This window comes from Cervus canadensis, chromosome 21 (genome assembly GCF_019320065.1).
Source record: "Cervus canadensis isolate Bull #8, Minnesota chromosome 21, ASM1932006v1, whole genome shotgun sequence".
NCBI classification, from domain to species: Eukaryota; Metazoa; Chordata; class Mammalia; order Artiodactyla; family Cervidae; genus Cervus; species Cervus canadensis.
Window position 1 is genome coordinate 16,342,980 of NC_057406.1, and position 21,865 is coordinate 16,364,844.

The 21,865-nt window shown below is 41.3% G+C and overlaps 1 protein-coding gene across 1 annotated transcript in view; it reads left to right on the plus strand.

Moving 5' to 3' along the window:
* LOC122423125 overlaps window positions 1-21,865 on the plus strand; it is a 119,495-nt gene that overhangs the window by 13,878 nt on the left and 83,752 nt on the right. The window contains exons 5-10 of the mRNA XM_043439905.1: window positions 3,315-3,407; window positions 3,484-3,798; window positions 5,026-5,340; window positions 12,300-12,614; window positions 16,558-16,866; window positions 16,960-17,268. Coding sequence (XP_043295840.1) covers window positions 3,315-3,407; window positions 3,484-3,798; window positions 5,026-5,340; window positions 12,300-12,614; window positions 16,558-16,866; window positions 16,960-17,268 — 1,656 coding nt within the window. The remainder of the gene's footprint in view (window positions 1-3,314; window positions 3,408-3,483; window positions 3,799-5,025; window positions 5,341-12,299; window positions 12,615-16,557; window positions 16,867-16,959; window positions 17,269-21,865) is intronic.

Genomic DNA, 21,865 nt, shown 5'->3' on the forward strand with positions numbered 1-21,865 from the left:
AGAGAGAGTGAAGGGCTAGTGGTATTCAGGATGCTCCTGGAATGAAATGTCCCCAAGAGCAGAGAGTGAGGGAAAATGGACTTCAAAGTCAGATATTTCGTGGTGAAATATGGATCTTCTCATTGTTCCTTCATTTTTCAGGCCAGGGCAAGAAGTGTGAACGGGAATAATATATTTTTAAGCAACATTGTTGGTTACATACAATCATAGAAGACAATGTAGAAGCAGTACGTATAGACCTCAGTATGAACCCCAATCCAGAAAAACAAAGAGAATGTCCCCAGCACCACAGTCACTGTTGCCTCCAGTAACTGTGTCTTCCCTCCTCGACAGGGAAAACCGCTTACCTAACTTCTACCAACATGGTGTTTTATCAATTTTTGAACTTTATATAAAATGATGCAGTATGTTGCATCTTTTGTATCTAATTTCTTAGACTCAAAATTATGTTTGAGATTCACTCATGATGTTGTATATTGTAGCACTTTATTTTTTTTTATTACCGTATAGTATGACTTTGAATGATCACATGGTCATGTACCGATCAATTCTACTGACAGTATAAATCTGAGTTGTTTCCAGTTCCTGACTATTACAAATATGATATGACAGCTTACCATGACAATGTCTTTGGATGCAAATATGTGTTATTTACTTTCCATGTTTAACCCTTGGTCTTTTTTTTTCTTTATTTAAATCAAATGGTGTCCTTTGATGAACTCATTTCTTAATCTTATGGGAACATAACTTGCCAACATTTTCCTGTACATTTAATGCTTCTTACACCATTTCAAACATAATTTTTGCCTACTCCAAGATCATAAAAACATTCTCCAAGAGTATCTTATGGAAATTTTATTATTTTTCTTTTGCATATAATTGTGCATTCCTTCTGGGATTGATATCAGTGTAAGATAAGGGTCAGGTTTCATATGGACATCCAATTAACTCAATCTTTTTCTGAAAAGATTCTTTTCCCCACTTCAGAGACACCTTCGTCATAAGCAGAAGAGCAAGTATGTCTGTCCTTTTTAAGACTCTCTATTCTGTTCCATGTTATCATATGTCTATCCTCGCACCAATACCGTATTTTCTTAATTATCATAACTTTGTCGTTGTTGTTGTTCAATCACTAAGTCATGTCTGACTCTTTGTGACCTCATGAACTACAGCTCACCATGCTTCCATGTCCTTCACTATCTCCCAGAGTTTCAAACTTTGTAGTAAGTCTTAATAATTTTAATTTACAAGAGTTACTTTATATTAACTCTTCTAACTTTGTTGCTTTTCTTACCAACTGTGATTGTCATTCTTGGTTGCTTGTATTTTGTATGAATTTAGAAATCAGCTTGTCATTTTCACCAAAAGAAAAGCTGAAGGGTATTTTCATTAGGTTAGATTTAAAAATTTGAGAGGAGACAAAGAAATTTGAGGATGATTGACACTGACAATGTTGAGTTTTCCAAATCATTGACATAATACATCCCTCCGTTCAGTTAGATCTTGAATTTCTCTCAGAGATTTGCCCATCTTCTACTAGGATTTTTCCTAGGTATTTTATTTTTGATGTTATGAGTATTTTTGTGAAAGTGTCCTGGCAAAGAATTCTCCTTGAGTTGTTTTCATCTTTTAATTTTTTTTGTTTTGATGTCATTTGAGACATTAAAATGTTGGGAAAGTAATATAAAAATTCCCTTATGACCTTTACCTGGGTTTCTAAATGTTAGCATCAACATTTTGCTTTAATCTCTCTGTGTGTGTGAGTGTCTTTCCTTCTTGATTCCTCTTCTGCCCCGTTTCTTCCTGAATATGTAAAATCTTTCTGAATTAAGTTGAAGAAATGATGTTCCTTTACTCTTAGAACACTTCTAGGAGTTTCTTTACAGAACCAGAGTTCAGTCAAATCTTTAAATGACTTCAGCTCCAGGTGACATCTAATTGCAGCACTGAAAGACCCCACTGAAAGACTGCCAAACTGAGTTTTTTTCCTGATCAATGACTCAAAATCATAAGCAAAATGAATTTTATATTCTTTTTCTTCAGCTAAAAGTTTTGCCTTTTCATATTGATCAAATTGCTAATATCCGTTGAATCACAGAAAAAGCAAGAGAGTTCCAGAAAAACATCTTCTGCTTTATTGACTATGCCAAACCTTTGACTGTGTGGATCACAACAAACTCTGGAAAATCCTTAAAGAGATGAGAATACCAGACCACCTTACCTGCCTCCTGCATGCAGATCAAGAAGCAATAGTTAGAACTGGACATGGGAAAACAGACTGGTTCTAAACTGGGAAAGGAGTATGTCAAGGCTGTATGTTGTCATCCTGCTTATTTAACTTATATGTAGAGTACATGGTGTGAAATGCTGGGCTGGATGAAGCACGAGCTGGAATCAAGATTGCTGGGAGAAATATCAATAACCTCAGATATGCTGATGACACCACCTTTATGGCAGAAAGCAAAGAGGAGCTGAAGAGCCTCTTGATGAAAGTGAAAGAGTAGAATGAAAAAGCTGGCTTAAAACTCAACATTCAAAAAACTAAGATCAAGGCATCCAGTCCCATCACTTAATGGCAAATAGATGAGGAAACAGTGGAAACAGTGGCTGACTTCATTTTGTTGGGCTCCAAAATCACTGCAGATGGTGATGGCAGCCAAGAAATTAAAAGACACTTACTCCTTGGAAGGAAAGTTATGACCAACCTAGACAGCATATTAAAAAGCAGAGACATTACTTTGATAACAAAGGTCTGTCTAGTGAAGGCTGTGGTTTTTCCAGTAGTCATGTATGGATGTGAGAGTTGGAGTGTAAAGAAAGCTGAGCACTGAAGAATTGATGCTTTTGAACTGTGGTGTTGGAGAAGACTCTTGAGAGTCCCTTGGACTGCAAGGAGAGCCAACCAGTCCACCCTAAAGGAGATCAGTCCTGGGTGTTCATTGGAAGGACTGATGAAGCTGAAACTCCAATACTCTGGCCATCTGATGTGAAGAGCTGACCATTTGGAAAGACCCTGATGCTGGGAAAGATTGAGGGCAGGAGGAGAAGGGGAAGACAGAGGATGAGATGGTTGGATGGTATTGCCGATTCGATGGGCATGGGTTTGGGTGGACTCCGGGAGTTGGTGATGGACCGGGAGACTTCGCGTGCTGTGGTTCATGGGGTCGCAAAGAGTAGGACACTATTGAGCGACTGAACTGAAGTGAACTGAACACAGCTTTCATCTTAGGCTCTATCACTAGGTCATTATTTCCCTTAATTCAGTTTCCTGTTCTTCAGCCCTTCCAGACTTCTGATCATTGTTGTTTCTTCAGGAAACCAGACCCAGGTGCTGCCCCAGTGCAACAACTCCCTGTCTGAACCAGCAGGCTCTGCGGCCTCAGAGGAGAGCGCCCCCTACTGCTCAGGTGAGGGTCCCACAGGACAGAAGATCCTTTTCATTTCCCAGGTCAACGCCCCATTGTCCCTTTTCTCTCTCCTCAGACAGCAGACAGCTCCGCCTGGTGGACGGGGGAGGTCCCTGCGCCGGGAGAGTGGAGATCCTTGACCAGGGCTCCTGGGGCACCATCTGTGATGACGGCTGGGACCTGGACGATGCCCGCGTGGTGTGCAGGCAGCTAGGCTGTGGAGAAGCCCTCAATGCCACGGGGTTTGCTCACTTTGGGGCGGGATCAGGATCCATCTGGCTGGACGACCTGAACTGCAAAGGAAATGAGTCCCACGTGTGGAGGTGCCCTTCCCGGGGCTGGGGGCGGCACGACTGCAGACACAAGCAGGACGCGGGGGTCATCTGCTCAGGTCTGCGCTGCGCACTGTCCACAGGCTGGGGGAGGGGTGGGGCCCTGGAGGACGGGGTCTGAGCTCTGAGGAGCGATGCCGAAAGGACCAGAGAAGGAGGCTTCCTGCCATGGAGCCTGTGTTTCCAGCAGACGTGAAGACGAGGTGCTTTCACTTCCTCCTGCAGCAGCTGAGGATCTGGTCCTTTCTTCTCCCCAGTGTTTCCTGGCAGAGCCGTTTTTTACAGTTTTTGTTGAAAGCAAGGCTCTCTCTCCAGTTACATACAAAAATTTTAAAGCCACGGTACTAGTTTCCGTTTGCTTCCCTAACAATTTACCAATTAGTGATTTAAAACAGCATATATTTATTTCCTTACTCTTCTGTAGCTTAGATGTCCAGCAAGGATCTCACTGGGCTGGGATCAAGGCTTCAGCAGGGCTGCATCACTTCTGTGGCTCTGGGGGAGAATCTATTTCTTGTCTTTTCAATCTTCTAGATTAAAAAAAAAAAGAAAGTTCTTCAGACAGTCATGTCTGACTCTTTGTGATCCCATGGACTGTATCCTGCCCTGCCCCTCTGTCCATGGAATTCTCAAGCTTCTAGAAACCGCCTACATCCCTTGGTTCACAGCTCCCTTCATCCATTATCAGACCAGCAATGCTGCAGGCCTCCAAATATTATCGAGAGTCACATCTCTCTCTCTCTAGGCAGAGCTAAGAAATGTATTCTATGTTTAAGGATAGTGGGTCTAAGGATGTGCTTGGACTGGGCTCACATTTTTAATATAATATTCTAGCTTAATCTCACTGTCCCAAGGTCCTTTTCTTAATCACATCTGTAAATCCCTTTTGTCAGGTATGGTAACATATTCACAGGTTGCAGAGATTGGGATGTGGACATTTTGGGGTTAATTATTCCGCCTGTCTCCCTAATATCCACATCACATCCCTTGACACACTCTTCAAAGATTTCGTCAGGAAGCTGGATTCAGCTACCCGTACCTGACGAGCGCCCACACAGTTTGCTCTTCCTCTCAGTTCATATCCACTACAGCATTGTGGTAGAAATAGAAGGACAGACACAAATGGACAAAGTCAGTTAAAAGTGAGGCAATGTCAGTCTTTCCATCTAGTGGGTACCTCTTAAACAAGGTCAGAGATGAATGTTCACCATTTCTAGAAGAAAGGAAAACCTAAAACATCCAGCAAAGTTTTCATTGTGTCCTGTCTCCTCCCCTTTCGAACTTAGAGTTCCTGGCCCTCAGGATGGTGAGTGAGGACCAGCAGTGTGCTGGGTGGCTGGAAGTTTTCTACAACGGGACCTGGGGCAGTGTCTGCCGCAGCCCCATGGACGACATCACTGTGTCCGTGATCTGCAGACAGCTTGGCTGTGGGGACAGTGGAACCCTCAACTCTTCTCTTGCTCTTAGAGAAGGTTCTAGACCCCAGTGGGTGGATGGAATCCGGTGTCGGAGAACTGACACCTCTCTCTGGCAGTGTCCTTCTGACCCTTGGAATTACACTTCATGTTCTCCAGAGGAGGAAGCCTACATCTCGTGTGCAGGTGACATACTGTTTCTGTGTGTCTGTCCTAACCCTGTAGGATGCAGTGAGATTTGATATTTTAAAATCTAAGTGGTGAGTTTAATTTGTGTCCACAAAATGACATTAAGTGAAAATGTTAGTTGCTCCATCATGTCCGACTCTGTGTCTGCATGGACTATAGCCTGCCAGGATCCTCTGTCCGCGGAATTCTCCAGGCAAGAATACTGGAATGGGTTTCCATTCCCTTCTCATGGGGATCCTCCCAACCTAGGTATTGCAATTGAGTCTCCCGCACTGCAGTCAGATTCTTTACTGTCTGAGCCACCAGAGAAGCCTAAATGAGGTAAGGATGGAACTGATTTTATCCACATATTCCAATCTTGTTTGTTAAAATTTTTAATTGAGATGTTATTCTTGTAACATTAGTTCTAAGTGTAAAACATAGTGTTTATGTTTTTGTACATATTGGTAAATCATCACCACATGTACAGTAATATCCATCACCACATGGAGTTACAATTTTTTTTCTTATGATCCCACAAATAAGAATTTGCATGCTGCAACTAAGACCCAGCACAACCAAATAAATAATTAATTTTAAAAGAGTATTATTCTCTTCATAGTCTTGACATAAGAACATGCATCATATATATATTTATTTTTTAATCCACATTAGGGCTTCCCTGGTAGCTAAGCTGCTAAAGAATCTGCCTACAATGCAAGAGGCCCTGGTTTGATTCCTGGGTCAGGAAGGTCCATTGGAGAAGGGATAGGCTACTCACCCCAATATTCTTGGGCTTCCCTGATGACTCAGCAGGTAAAGAATCTGCCTGCAATGTGGGAGACCTAGGTGCGATCCCTGACTTGGGAAGACCCCTGGAGAAGGGAAAGGCTACCCACTCCAGCGTTCTTGCCTGGAGAATCCCAGGGATGGGGGAGCCTGGTGTGCTGCCGTCTGTGGAGTTGCACAGAGTCAGACACGACTGAAGTGACTTAGCAGTAGCAGAGCAACTTTCACAAACACTATATACAAAAATATTATCTTCTTTCTTATATTACAGTTTTAAGATATCTTTCATGACAATATTTTTTTCTCTAGAATGCTTTAAAATTTTTTATTTATTTGTAGGAGCTCTCTATAAACAAACGTCACTTCAGTTCAGTCGCTCAGTTGTGTCAGCTTCAATATCAGTCCTTCCAATGAATACCCAGGACTGATCTTCTTTCAAATGGCCTGGTTGGATCTCCCTGCAGTCCAAGGGACTCTCAAGAGTCTTCTCCAACACCACAGTTCAAAAGCATCAGTTCTTCAGTGCTCAGCTTTCTTTACAGTTCAACTCTCATGTTTATACATGACTACTGGAAAAACCATAGCCTTGCCTAGATGAACCTTTGTTGGCAAAGTAATGTTTTGGCTTTTTAATATGCTGTCTAGGTTGGTCATAACTTTCCTTCCAAGGAGCAAGCATGTTTTAATTTTATGGCTGCAGTCACCATCTGCAGTGATTTTAGAGCCCCCCAAAATAAAGTCAGCCAATGTTTCCACTGTTTCCCCATCATTTGCCATGAAGTGATGGGACTGGATGCCATGATCTTAATTTTCTGAATGTTGAGCTTTAAGTCAACTTTTTCACTCTCCTCTTTCACTTTCATCAAGAGGCTTTTTAGTTCTTTTTCACTTTCTGCCATAAGGGTGGTGTCATCTGCATATCTGAGGTTATTGATATTTCTCCCGGCAATCTTGATTCCAGTTTGTACTTCATCCAGCCCAGCGTTTCTCATGAGTACTCTTTATATAAGTTAAATAAGCAGGATGACAATATAAAGCCCTGATGTACTCCTTTTCTTATTTGGAACCAGTCTGTTGGTCCATGTCCAGTTCTAACTGTTGCATTCTGACCTGCATGTAGGTTTCTCAAGAGGCAGGTCAGGTGGTCTGGTATGCCCATCTCTTTCAGAATTTTCCACAGTTTATTGTGAACCACACAGTCAAAGGCTTTGGCATAGTCAATAAAGCAGAAGTAGTAGATGTTTTTCTGGAACTCTCTTCCTTTTTCGATGATCCAGTGGATGTTGGCAATTTGATCTCTGGTTCCTCTGCCTTTTCTAAAACCAGCTTGAAGTTCACGGTTCACATATTGCTGAAACCTGCCTTGGAGAATTTTGAGCATTACTTTACTAGTGTGTGAGATGAGTGCAATTGTTTGGTAGTTTGAGCATTCTTTGGCATTGCCTTTCTTTGGGATTGGAATGAAAACTGACCTTTTCCACTGCTGAGATTTCCCAAATTTGCTGACATATTGCGTGCAGCACTTTCTCAGCATCACCTTTTAGGATTTGAAATAGCTCAACTGCAATTTGATCATGCCTACTAGCTTTGTTTATAGTGATGCTTTCTAAGGCCCACTTGACTTCACTTTCCAGGATGTCTGGCTCTAGGTGAGTGATCACACCATTGTGATTGTCTCGGTTGTGAAGATCTTTTTTGTACAGTTCTGTGTATTCTTGCCACCTCTTTTAATATCTTCTGCTTCTGTTAGGTCCCTACCATTTCTGTCCTTTATTGAGCCCATCTTTGCATGAAATGTTCCCTTGGTATCTCTAATTTTCTTGAAGAGATCTCTAGTCTTTCCCATTCTATTGTTTTCCTCTATTTCTTTGCACTGATCGCTGAGGAAGGCTTTCTTATCTCTCCCTGCTATCTTTGGAACTCTGAATTCAAATAGGTATATCTTTCCTTTTGTCCTTTGCTTTTTGCTTCTCTTCCTTTCACAGCTATTTGTAAGGCCTCTTCTCACAGCCATTTTGCTTTTTTGCATTTCTTTTTCTTGGATGGTCTTGACTCCTGTCTCCTGTACAATGTCATGAACCTCCGTCCATAGTTCATCAGGTACTCTATCAGATCTAGTCCCTTACATCTATTTCTCACTTCCACTGTATAGTCATAAGGGATTTGATTTAGGTCATACCTGAATGGTCTAGTGGTTTCCCACACTTTCTTCAATTTAAGTCTGAATTTGGCAATAAGGAGTTCATGATCTGAGCCACAGTCAGCTCCTGGTCTTGTTTTTGCTGACTGTATAGAGCTTCTCCATCTTTGGCTGCAAAGAATATAATCTATCTGATATTGGTGTCGGCCATCTGGTGATGTCCATGTGTAGAGTCTTCTCTTGTGTTGTTGGAAGAGGGTGTTTGCTATGATCAGTGTGGTCTCTTTGCAAAACTCTATTAGCCCTTGCCCTGCTTCATTCTGTACTCCAAGGTCAAATTTGCCTGTTAGTCCAGGTGTTTCTTGACTTTGTACTTTTGCAATCCAGTCCCCTATAATTAAAAGGACATCTTTTTTGGGTGTTAGTTCTAAAGGGTCAGCTAGGTCTTCATAGAACCGTTCAACTTCAGCTTCTTCAGCATTACTGGTTGGGGCATAGACTTGGGTTACCGTGATATTGAATGGTTTGCCTTGGAAATGAACAGAGATCATTCTGTTGTTTTTGAGATTGCATCCAAGTACTGCATTTTGGACTCTTTTGTTGACTATGAGGGCTACTCCATTTCTTCTAAGGGATTCTTGCCCACAGTAGTAGATATAATGGCCATCTGAGTTAAATTCACCCATTCCAGTCCTTTTTAGTTCACCGATTCCTAGAATGTTGACGTTCACTCTTGCCATATCCTGTTTGACCACTTCCAATTTCCCTTCATTCATGGACCTAACATTCCACGTTCAATGCAATATTGCTGTTTACACCATTGGACCTTGCTTCTATCACCAGTCACATCCAGAAGTGGGTATTGTTTTTGCCTTGGCTTTGTACCTTCATTCTTTCTGGAGTTATTTCTCCACTGATCTCCAGTAGCATATTGGGCACCTACTGACCCGGGGAGTTCATCGTTCAGTGTCCTATCATTTTGCCTTTTCATTCTGCTCATGGGGTTCTCGAGGCAAGAATACTGCAGTGTTTCACCATTCCGCTATTCCCTTCCCCCGTGGATGACATTCTGTCTGAGCTCTCCACCATGGCCCATTCGTCTTGGGTGGCCCCACATGGCATGGCCTAGTTTCATTGCGTTAGACAGGCTGTGGTCCTGTGATCAGATCGGCTGGTTGTCTGTGGTTGTGGTTTCGGTCCGTCTGCCTCGACGCCCTCGCTCAGCACTACTCTCAAGTCGTGTATCTTTTCTAGAGTCTGCTTCCTGGGACACTGATAAAGCTACTCCAGTTTTCTTACAGCTAGTACATTTCCCCATCATTTTACTTTCAACCTCTCTTTGTTTTCATAACATAAGGTGATCATTTTGCAAATAACATTCATGTCAGTTTTGTTTTATCTTAATCCATTTACTGTAAATGCAATTACTAATGTTGATGTGTTGGTATCTGCCATTTGCTTTTGATTGATCCACATGCTTTATGTTCCTTTTTCTCCCCACCTTTTTTTTCTTCCTTTAGTATTAATAAATGTGTTATTATTCCAGATTTCCCTTTTTCCTTTTGATTTTCAGCAGCTTTACTAGGAGTGGGGGTTTTCATACTCTTCCATTTATATTTTTAAAAAATTCTCTATCATTATATCTTCAAATATGACTTCTGTATTTCTGTCTGTCTGTCTCTGTATCTCTTCTCTCTCTCCTACTCTTTCTTTTCCTTCTCATCTCTCATCTTTAGGACTCCTCTAAATCACTATATTCTAAGTTCTATCTAAAATTCGTTTGTCTTATTCATTCACTTTTTAATCCTAGATATTTTATTTTAGGTTGGCAATGGTTCCATTGCTATTTTTATTTGTTTATGATTATTTGTTAATTTTTTTCATCTTTTTAATTGTATATTCTCTCCTTCTCTCTTTCCCCCTAAATACATTGATCATAGTAAAAATCTTTATACATTTCTATCATGTGTGTCTCTGCATTCTCTTATCTCTTTTTTTCACTTTGGTCATTTGTCATGTTATCCTAACTTGTCAAATGTCATGTCATTTTTTATTGAATGCTATAAATTATATGGGAAAAAGTAAGATACTTCTGATACATTTTCTAACACCTGAAAGGATTTACCCTTTGTTTTGCAGGGCAGATAGGGGGACGGGGTGTGTATCACTCAGACATCTAAATATAACCTAAAACTGAGCTGTAACAAGTGTGGGTTGCAGTTTTGGTAGCACTCAGTTCACCTCTGATTTCTCTGTCCTTATGACATGGACTTTCAGAGATTTCAGTTCAGAGCCTGGATTCTTTGGTAGCTCAGTAACCAAGAGAATGAGAAAGACTCTACTTTTCAAGTGTTTTATATAGTTCTTTAGACTCCTGTCCTTCGCAGATGATATACTGGGCAGATCTTTGAGGAGAAAACGTGCTGTGTGAGAGAAGCTCTCAAGACTCTAATTTTGTCACTCCAGCACCAGGTAACTTCCAAATTATGCTGGCTTCCTGTCACAACAATAGTCCTCTGCTTGCCCAAGCCCAGATTCTGAATCATTAAATTATGCAATGAATCGGCAAATTCCCAGAGAAAAAGAAGCTATAGATCCTTGGCTAACATTGAAATAGTCTCCACTCTTTAGAATTTTAGCATATTTAGTCCATGTTGTGTCAACAAATGTTGAATGCATTTACTGTTTCTTAAAAAACATTTTCCAGCTTTTAAAGTTGTATCCAGCAAGACCCAGCAAAACACATTTGCCTGCTCTGAACTCCTCCATACTCTGTAGAAGTGGAAAATTTTAGGTTTAATTCTCTACTTCATCATTTACTTAAAGTGCAACACTGATGGACTTTCTTTAACCTTTCTTTACATCACTTTTATGTATAAAACGAGAGGAGAATACAGTGAGCCTGTTAATGTTATTTGTTCAAGGGCTTGCAGGAATGTAACCTATTTCGGCTCAGTGATAGAACTAGAAGGACTTCGCTGGTGGCTCAGCTGTAAAGAATCCACCTGCAATGCAGGAGACACTGGTTAGATCGCTGGGCCAGGAAGATCCCGTGGAGGAGGGCATGGCAACCCACTCCAATATTCTTGCCTGGAGAATCCCATGGGCAGAGGAACCTGGTGGGCTACAGTTCATAGGGTCTTAAATAGTTGGACATGACTGAAGTGACTAAGCAAACATACACACTGTTTGCCCCTAAAGATCACATAACTCCAAAATTTGAATAACAGAGATTCTTGATACAAAGTCCAAGGAGGGATTATATTTTTTTTTGGGAGAAGAAGCAACATTCTATGATTCCCAGTGGAATCTGGCCAGTGTCAATGATATCATCTCCATTCAAAGTTGTTCAGTCTACTCAAAGAGATCACATTGTTTGCAAGTAAGTATTCAGATCTGAAGTCTGAAGCTTAGAACTGCAAATGAAATATTCTGGAGGTAAACCAAGATATCACAGAATCCATTTGTTTTTCAGTTCTGAATGACTGTACCAGGGAGAAGGATTCTAATGGTAGAGGATTCATGATTGCTATCCGAGGCATCTGATAAGGCCAGTTCCTGATGCCACTCCCTTTACTCAACCCCTTTAACTCTTAGGTCCACGGGGTCAAAATGTGTGTGCTTTGAAAGGAATCCATCCAGCTGCCAGCTCATTCCAGTGACTCTGAACTCATTTAACTGCTCCCAGTAGAGACACTAACATTTTCTGTAAATCTTTCTCTGATGCTGTGCAGAACTACAGATCAGAATGTTAACTCTGATAGGACTTCATACCACCTTCTGTCTCAGACTGCTCACTAGAGTGTTTTCAACTTAATATGTCCTGTTTTATTTTCTTCCTGTTTTTCAACCTTATTATTCTCTTGCCACTGGTATAAAAAACCAGACCCAGCTGCTGCCCCAGTGCAACGACTCTGTGTCTGAAGCAGCAGGGTCGGCAGCCTCAGAGGAGAGCGCCCCCTACTGCTCAGGTGGGGGTCCTACAGGACAGAAGACCCTTCTCAACCCCTGGTGTCATCACCCCATCTTTCCATTTCTCTCCGCTCAGACAGCAGACAGCTCCGCCTGGTGGACGGGGGCGGTCCCTGCGCCTGGAGAGTGGAGATCCTTGACCAGGGCTCCTGGGGCACCATCTGTGATGACAACTGGGACCTGGACGATGCCCGCGTGGTGTGCAAGCAGCTGAGCTGTGGAGAAGCCCTGGATGCCACTATCTCTTCTTACTTCGGGGCGGGATCAGGGCCCATCTGGCTGGATGAAGTGAACTGCAGAGGAGAGGAGTCCCAAGTGTGGAGTTGCCCTTCCTGGGGATGGCGGCAACACAACTGCGATCATCAAGAAGATGCAGGAGTCATCTGCTCAGGTATGGTCAGTTCTTTGTCCACCGGCTGAGAAAATGGAAAGTTCCAAGAGAGCTGGTGTCTGATCAGCAGGGCAATAGGAGATAGGTGGGCTAGATGGGACTGAGGCACCTCCCCATCCTCCCTGAGTGCACTGTGGCTGTGAGTGATGAGCTTCATTTACTTTCCTCTTATAAATCTCTGCTATTCTTTTCTTCTCCAGTGGACTTACCTGACGCTGAAGTAGCTTTATTTATTCTCCCAATTAAAATAAATCCTCATATTTTTTTTTTAAATTCACTTTTTGTAACAGTGAAACATTTGCTAAGTGCCACATACACATTCTCTTTGCACAGGGAGGCTATGAGAAGAGGGACAAAAATGAGGATGTACTTTCCTGGGTGGAGTTGTTTCTGTACAAACAATGTGAGACATTATTTTGCACTAGGCTAGTAGGAGTGGAGGCTACTCTTACTATAGGAGGATATCATTTACATATATAGAGGTGATCCCTAAAGGGATATCGTTGAACAAATCAGAGATTCTTATGGATTTATGCCAGATTTCAAGTTTCCTTTGCAAATTTAGATGTAACGGTTCATAGTTCTTTGATGGTAGAACTAGAGAGCTGTGAATGAAATGCTCTGAGTCATATATTCTTTCATTGTTACTAGAAAAGTCTCTCTCCCCAATTTTTCCTTTAAGATATCTGTATAAATGCAAAGTTTGGAGGAACACTTAGCCATGCGCTGGCAAGTCAAAGGTGGAGGGAATAAAACATGAATTTCTGTGTTTTATGATATGAGATTATGTAGTTTATATTTGATGGTTTCAAAGATATAAGAGACTTGTGTTTGGGGGCTTATTTGGAGCAAGAGGACAAGCGTAGTTTTTGAAGAAGGTGGAGCAGGTTTTACAGTAGCTGGGAGGAAGGGGAATGGCAATGGGAGCTGATGAAGGCGACTGTGAGGTTCTCTGAGCAGCACTGAGGGCCCAGGTGTGGTGTGGAAGATGCTGTGTGTGCCTAAGGACACAAGACGTCTACACAGCAAGAGACCAGACAAAGATATATCTTTATTATATTTAATATCTTTACTCATCACATCAGCCTTCTATTTAATAATTTTCTTGGAATTTTTACACACTTATTCTTCCAGGTAAATTTTAAAATCAAGTAGAAAGTGAAAAAGAAATAATATGTCTCAGAAGTCTCTATCCTAATATATCCTAAGACTTTATTGATTATCCAGCACATGTCTGAATATTTAACTTTTATCAGGGTATATAAAACAGAATACAAGAAACACTTCTCTCTTTGTCTTTCTAAATTTTTAATCTCGTGCAATTAGTATAACAATATCAACAACCTCGGATATGCAGATGACATCACCCTAAATGGCAGAAAGTGAAGAGGATCTAAAGAGCCTCTTAATGAAAGTGAAAGAGGAGAGTGAAAAAGCTGACTTGAAACTCAGCATTGAAAAAACTAAGATTATGGATCCTGTCCCATCACTTCATGGCAAATAGAAGGGGAAAAAATGAAAACTGTGACAGAGTTTATTGTCTTGGGCTCCAAAATCACTCTGGACAGTGACTGCAGTCATGAAATTAAAAGATGCTTGTTCCTTGGAAGAAAAGCTATGGCAAACCTAGACAGTATATTAAAAAACAGAGACATTACTTTGAGACAAAGGTCCATCTAGTCAAAGCTATGGTTTTTTTCAATAGTCATGTATGGATGTGAGAGTTAGACCATAAAGAAGGCTGAACACTGCAAAACTGATGCTTTTGAACTGTGGTGTTGGAGAAGACTCTTGAGAGTCCCTTGGACTGCAAGGAGATCAAACCAGTCAATCCTAAAGGAAATCAACCCTGAATATTCACTGAGAGGACTGATGCTGAAGCTGAAGCTCCAATACTTTGGCCACCTGATATGAAGAACTGATTCATTGGAAAAGACCCTGATGGTGGGAAAGATTGGAGGCTGGTGGAGAAGGGGGCGACAGAAGATGAGATGGTTAGATGGCATCACCGACTTGATGGACATGAGTTTGAGCAAACTCATGGAGATAGTGAAGGACAGGGAAGCCTGTCATTCTGCAGTCCTTGAGGTAGCAAAGAGTCGGACATGACTGAGTGACTGGGCAACAACAACAACAAGAACCAGTTAAATAAAAACACTTTATGTAGGATGTGTAGCCTGTGACCAAACTCCCAGCCAGAATAAATTAGGGGTCCTAACCTGGGCCTCTCTGGGGAGATGGAAATGGATAAATAATAAAAAGCAAGCAGATCTTCCTCTTTCTCATCATTCATTCTTGTATGAGTGGTCAAGCTAATCCTTTAATTCTTTAATTTCTGCAGTGCCTTTTCTGTTCTCTCCTGCTTTCTTTGCTGCTACTGCTGCTGCTGAGTTACTTCCATGGTGTCCGACTCTGTGCGAGCCCATAGATGGAAGCCCACCAGGCTCCCCCGTCCCTGGGATTCTCCAGGCAGGAACACTGGAGTTGGTTGCTATTGCCTTCTCCGCCTGCTCTCTATAGTAGATTTTTATTCTGTTACATCATTCTTTTTGAGACTTCAAAGTTCACACACTTATGCAATCAGAGTCCTTCACCAGAACAAATTCCACCATGTACATGAATAATCATGAGCACACTCAGAAACCAGGAAAATTATTTTAAAAGTTGTTCTTTATGATGTGCAGGTTTTTTCCTATTGGATTACCTTTTCTCCATCCAAAATATGGTCTCTGAAGGATGAAACATTTTCATCAGTCTTTTCTTTGGTCTCTCTCTCATACTCCATCCACTCCCCGTTTAACCTACCACTCACTCCACCTCACTCCCTACAGAAGTTCTTTCCTTTTGGAGTCTCCTTTCCATCTATTTGTAGCTCTTAAGCTTGTTTTTTCTTTTCTGCATTGGGAGAAATGGGAAAGGGTAGCAGGGTTATGTGGCAAATGGGAGGAGCACAGGGGATAAAAAGTGTTAAAATCTTGTTGAACAAGTCTTTTTTCCCCAAATCTTTCTCTGTTTCATTTCTATTGAGGCTTTTGCAATTTAGAAATCTCTAAAGTATATATGGCTTGTTTGCTGTCTGCTGTCTTCCTCTCATTCTCCTTTTTTATAGCTTGCTGGCTTCTTATCTCAGAAATCCAAGTAGGAAAAGCATATGCAGTTAGCATATAGATAAGGTTAGAATACATTAAATTATTATTACTCTTTCACATTTGCTGAGAATCTCATGTCTAGTATGAAGTAATCAACTAACTCAATTGTCTTGCATAATCCCACTGAGACCTCACTTTCTCCCAGGTGTCTTGATAAATCCTAGGTTTTTAAGAAAGATGGCTCGGACCATTCCCTCCCTTTCCTATGACTCTCTGAGCTTTTGTCACTTCTAAACTTACCTGCGGACAACTTCTTTCACAATTAGATTATAATACCTGCACTCAGATCCAGCCTGTGTGATTTTCCCCGTCCTCAGTGACTTGAATATTGACTCTGAGAGAAAACTGGCTAGAATTTTAGCCTCAGAAATCTCAGGATGGTCCTCTAAACTTCTAAACCTCTCTGTCTCTTAGGCCTCTAACCTCTTGAATCCCATTGACCTTTTTAACTCTCAGTTCAGCTCTGTACCCAAGTTTGAATGTCTACCACTGTGCAGTTTGTTTGGGCACTATAGTTTCCAGGTCCCCAGAGAGGAATTAACATTCCTAACCAAAATATATATTCTTGGGGTTCAGCCATTCCGAACTGATCCTTCAGTCCTTCTGGATATCTCTTCAGAAACTTGCTCTTGAAAATGCAGTTTGACAATGACAGGCAAATTCTCTCTTCTTATCCCTTCTTATTCCACAGTTGGAAAAAAATCTTTCACACCATTGCCTGTGGGATGTTGTTTCAAATTGTCAATCCAGGTTCATGAACACTCACTGAGTTTGTTGTGCTTTGTTTCTCTTAGGATTTGTGCGTCTGGCTGGAGGGGATGGACCCTGCTCAGGGCGAGTAGAAGTGTATTCTGGAGAAGCCTGGACCCCAGTGTCTGATGGGAACTTCACACTCCCCACTGCCCAGGTCATCTGTGCAGAGCTGGGGTGTGGCAAGGCTGTGTCTGTCCTGGGACATGAGCTCTTCAGAGAGTCCGATGACTGGGTCCAGGCTGAAGAATTCAGGTGTGAGGGGGAGGAGCCTGAGCTCCAGGTCTGCCCCAGAGTGCCCTGTCCAGGGGGCACGTGTAACCACAGTGGAGCTGCTCAGGTTGTCTGTTCAGGTGAGATGCAGGTCAGGACTTATCCTCTATGTACACTCAGTTCAAGCTAAAAAAGAAATCAGATTTTGCTGAAATCCTGTCTTTTTCTATCAGTGTACACAGATGTCCGGCTTATGAAAAATGGCATCTCTCAGTGTGAGGGGCGGGTGGAGATGAATATTTCTGGACAATGGAGAGCTCTCTGTGCCTCCCACTGGAGTCTGGCCAATGCCAATGTTGTCTGTCGTCAGCTCGGCTGTGGAGTTTCCATCTCCACCCCAAACGGAGCAGAAGGAAGTGATCAGCTCTGGAAAGCCCAATTTCACTGCTCAGGGACTGAGTCCTTCCTGTGGCAATGCCCTGTGACTGCCCTGGGTGTTCCTGACTGTTCCCATGGCAACATGGCCTCTGTGATCTGCTCAGGTAAGACAGGGAGGGGCTACTATACTTAAGATGCTCCTGGGGTGAAATGTCCCCAAAGCAGAGAGTAAGAGAAAAGAGGCTTGAAAAGGAAGATATTCTGTAGTGAAATGTTTACTCTTGTTACTGAACTCAGGTTTCAGCTGCTCATTACTCAAGAATCTAACACTGAGAGACAAACGTGGGGTAAAACTAAAGACAGCTTTATTGAAGAAACCAGCAGTTCTGAGAGACAGAGGACTCATGTAACAAAGAACCAGCTCCCCATTGCTGATCAGGGGCGAGAGTTTTTAAATGGGAATTTCAGGAGTGCACAGGTGGAGGCAGGGGACAGGTTACCTGCAGAATAGCACAGCTAGCTCCGGCAGTCATCTTGAAATAGGTCTGATCAGTGTCACCTTTATTGTTCGGAATACAGTTAATCATCAGTTCTAGTGTCGGTCTGTTCACATTTCCTTGAGGCCGATTCTTGGAATTGTGTAAGATGAAGAAGATTATGGGCTTCCCTGTTGACTCAGATGGTAAAGAATCTGCTTGCAATGCAAGAGACTCAGGTTTGATCCCTGGGTTGGGAAGATCCCCTGGAGAAGGAAATGGCACCCCACTAGTCTGGTCATCATGTAATTTACTTCTACCACCTGCTTGGGATTTCAGTATCTGCACAACAGCTCAAAGGATATGGCTCAGAATGTTAGCTATAGCCTACGACTTTGTTTAGGGTTAAACTATTATTATTTTATCCTATTTGATGGTTTTCCTTTGTTTCTGAAATTTTTTCATTTCTGTGATTAAATTTATTCTTTGGCTAAGGATTTTCTACACACAGAAGCAAGTGGAGGACATGAGGGTGGTCTGTCCTGAGAAGGCTCCGTTAAGGTCCTGCTCCATAACCTTCTCATTGTTCACTCATTTTTTCAAGGGAAAGAAGTGCTAAGAAATGCTAAGAAGTGCTATGTCAGGGAAAGAAATGCTTAGATGAATAATATTTTTATGAAACATTATTATTTAAGGATAATAATAGGGAACAAAGTACAAACAATAAGTGTACACCTAGGTCATGTTCCCCAACCCAGATCTACAAAGAGAACATTCACAGCATCACAGAATCACTATTGCCTCCCAACAAATGTGTCCTCCTCCTCTCCAGGGAAGACTGCTTACCTAAGACTTGTACTGCCATAGAATAATTTGTCAGTTTTTGAACTTTATGTATAACCATACAGAATGTTTTCTTTCGTGTCTAATTTCTTTGATTTCAAGCTGTGTTTGAAATTCACTCATGATGTTGTTTATGGCAACATTGTATTCATTTTTATTATGATAGAGTATTCCTTTGAATTATCACATGACCATGCGTTGATCCATTCAACTAATGGCAGAGATTTAAGTTTGTTGCCAGGTTTTGACTATTACAAATACAATGGTGCAAACTACCATGATGATGACTTTTGGAACAAATATTTATTATGTTTTTTGTGTGTTTAATTCTGTCTTATATTTTTATTTTCTTAATGGTATGCTGTACTTCAGTGAGCCAAGTTACTAATCTTAAGTTCGACTTATCACCTTTTTTACTGTACATGTAGTGCTCCTTCAGTCAGTCAGTTCAGTTCAGTTGCTCAGTCATGTCTGACTCTTTGTGACACCATGGACTGCAGCACATCAAGCTTCCCTGTCCTTCATTATCTCCCGCAGCTTGCTCAAAGCTCATATCCATTGAGTTGGGGATACCACCCAATCATCTCATCTTCTGTCATCTCCTTCTCCTCCTGCCTTCAATATTTTTCAGCATCAGGGTCTTTTCCAATGAGTCAGTTCTTCCCATCATGTGGCCAAAGTATTAGAGCTTCAATTTCAGCATCAGACCTTCCAATGAATATTCAGGACTGCTTTCCTTTAGGATTGACTGGTTTAATATCCTTGATGTTCAAGGGACTCTGAAGAGTCTTCTCCAACACCACAGTTCACAAGCATCAATTCTTCAGCGCTCAGCTTTCTTCATGGTCCCACTCTCACATCCATACATAACTACTGGAAAAGCTATAGCTTTGTTGGACCTTTGTTGGCAAAGTAACTTCTCTGCTTTTTAATATGCTGTCTAGGTTTGTCATAGTTTTCTTCCAAGAAGCAAGCATCTTTTAATTTCATGGCTGCAGTCACCATTTGCAGTGATTTTGGAGTCCAAGAAAATAAAGTCTGTCACTGTTTTCATTGTTTCCCCATCTATTTGCCAAGAAGTGATGGGACCAGATGCCATGATCTTCGTTTTCTGAGTGTTGAGTTTTAAGCCAACATTTTCACTCACCTCTTTCACTTTCATCAAGAGGCTCTTTAATTCCTCTTCACTTTCTACCATAAGGGTGGTGTCATCTGTATATCTGAGGTTATTGATATTTCTCCCAGCAATCTTGACTCCAGCTTGTGCTGCATCCATCCCAGCATTTCACATGATGTACTCTGCATAGAAGTTAAATAAGCAGAGTGACAATATACAGCCTTGACGTACTTCTGTCTCAGTTTTGAACCAGTCCATTGTTGCAAGTCCACAGAGCTCCTTATATCCTTCTAGAAAGAACTTTGTCTACTCCAAAATCACAAAAATGTTCTCTGAGAGTATCTCACAGAAGTGTAATTACTTTTCTTTTGCATATAATTATACACTGCTTCTAGGATTGATAACTGTGTAGGATAAGGGTCAAGTGTCATGCTTTCATATGGGCATCCAGTTGACTCAAAGTCTTTTTCTGGAAAGACTATTCCCTACTGCAGTGCCACCTTCGTGAAGAACGAAAGGGCACATATGTCTGAATACTTCTTTTAGACTCTCTATTCTGTTCCACTGTGTCATTTGTCTATCCTTGCACCTGTCCCACGTTTTCTTTTTTTTCCCCACGTTTTCTTAATTATTGTAACTTTATAGTAAATCTTGAACCTTCCCTGGTGGCTCAGATGGTAAAGAATCTGTCTGCAAGGCGGGAGACCTGGGTTTGATCCCTGGGTTGGGAAGATCCCCTGGAGAAGGGCATGGCAACAGACTCCAGTATTCTTGCCTGGAGAGTCCCTATGAAGAGAGGAGCTTGGCGGGCTATAGTCTACTGGGTCACAAAGAATTGGAAATGACTGAGTGATTAAGCACACATAGTAAATCTGGGTAACTTTAATTTAAAGAAGTTATGTTGTTGTTGTTCTTGCTAACTGCCTTGGTCTTTCTTGGTTTTTGTATTTTGTATACATTTTTGAGCTGAAGCTCCAATACTTTGCCACCTGATGTGAAGAGCTGACTCACTAGAAAAGACCCTGATGCTGGGAAAGACTGAAGGCAGGAGGAGAAGGGGACAACAGAAGATGAGATGGTTGGATGACATCACTGACTCAATGGACACGAGTTTGGGTAAACTCTGGGAGTTGGTGATGGACAGGGAAGCCTGGCGTGCTGCAGTCCATGGGGTTGCAAAGAGTCAGACATGACTGAGTGACTGAACAACAACATAAATTTTGAATCATCTTGTCATGTTTCACACACACAAAAGCATCAGGGAATTTTATTGAGGTTAGCTTTAATCTGTATATAAATTTGAGAATGATTTATTTTGATAACATTGAGTTTCCCAATTCATTGGGAAAATATATCCTTTCATTCAGTTAGGTCTTGAATTTCTCTCAGATGTTTTGCACATCTTTACCTAGGTTTTCTCCTAGGCATTTTATGGGTTTGATGTTACTAGTATTTCCTTTAGTGAAGGTTTTCTAGGAATGAATTCTCTCTGAACTTTATCTGGATTCCACAAACGTTAGGTTAATATTTTGCTTTAATCCTTCCTTCTTTCTTTCCTCTCCCTCTCTCTCTCACTCTTTTCTCTCTTTTTCTCTGTCTTGCTCTAGCTTTCCCTCTCTCTCCTTCTTTGTTTCTCTCCTGCCCCATTTTCCCCCTGAGCATGTAAAATCTTTCTGGATTAAGTTGCAGACAGGATGCTCCTTTATCCCTCCCCTTCCCCAACAACAAAAAAAATACTTCAGGGAATTTCCTTACATAATCACAGTTCAATCAAACCTTTAGAGATATCAGCCCCAGATGACATCTAAGTGCAACCACATGAGAAACTCCAAAGATAGAACTGCCAAGTTGAGTCTTTCCCAAATCACTGACCAGAAAATCGTGATTAAAATTAAAAAAAAAATCCTTCAACTGCTAAGTGTGGGGGGAAACTTTGTTATACAGTATTGTTAACCAGGCACTTACCATGTGATCAGCTTTTCTATATAGAGGAACACTTATCCTCTCATCTTCCATTTTAGTATTTCTACTTTATATTGATCTAATGTGCTGATAGACTCATTCTCTAGTTCTTAATTTCAGCTGTTAACTTTTTCAGCTGTAGAATTTTCATTTGCTTTTGTTATCATTTCTCTGCCAAGACACACATCTTGTTAATTAATTCTTGGAGCACTTTAATCATGGCTATTTAAATACTCTGTCAGACTATAAAACTCTTAGAGGAAAACATAGGCAGAAGATTCTTTGACATAAATTTCAACAAGATCTTTTTTGACCAACTTTCTAGAGTAAAGAAAATAAAAACAAAAATAAACAAATAGGACC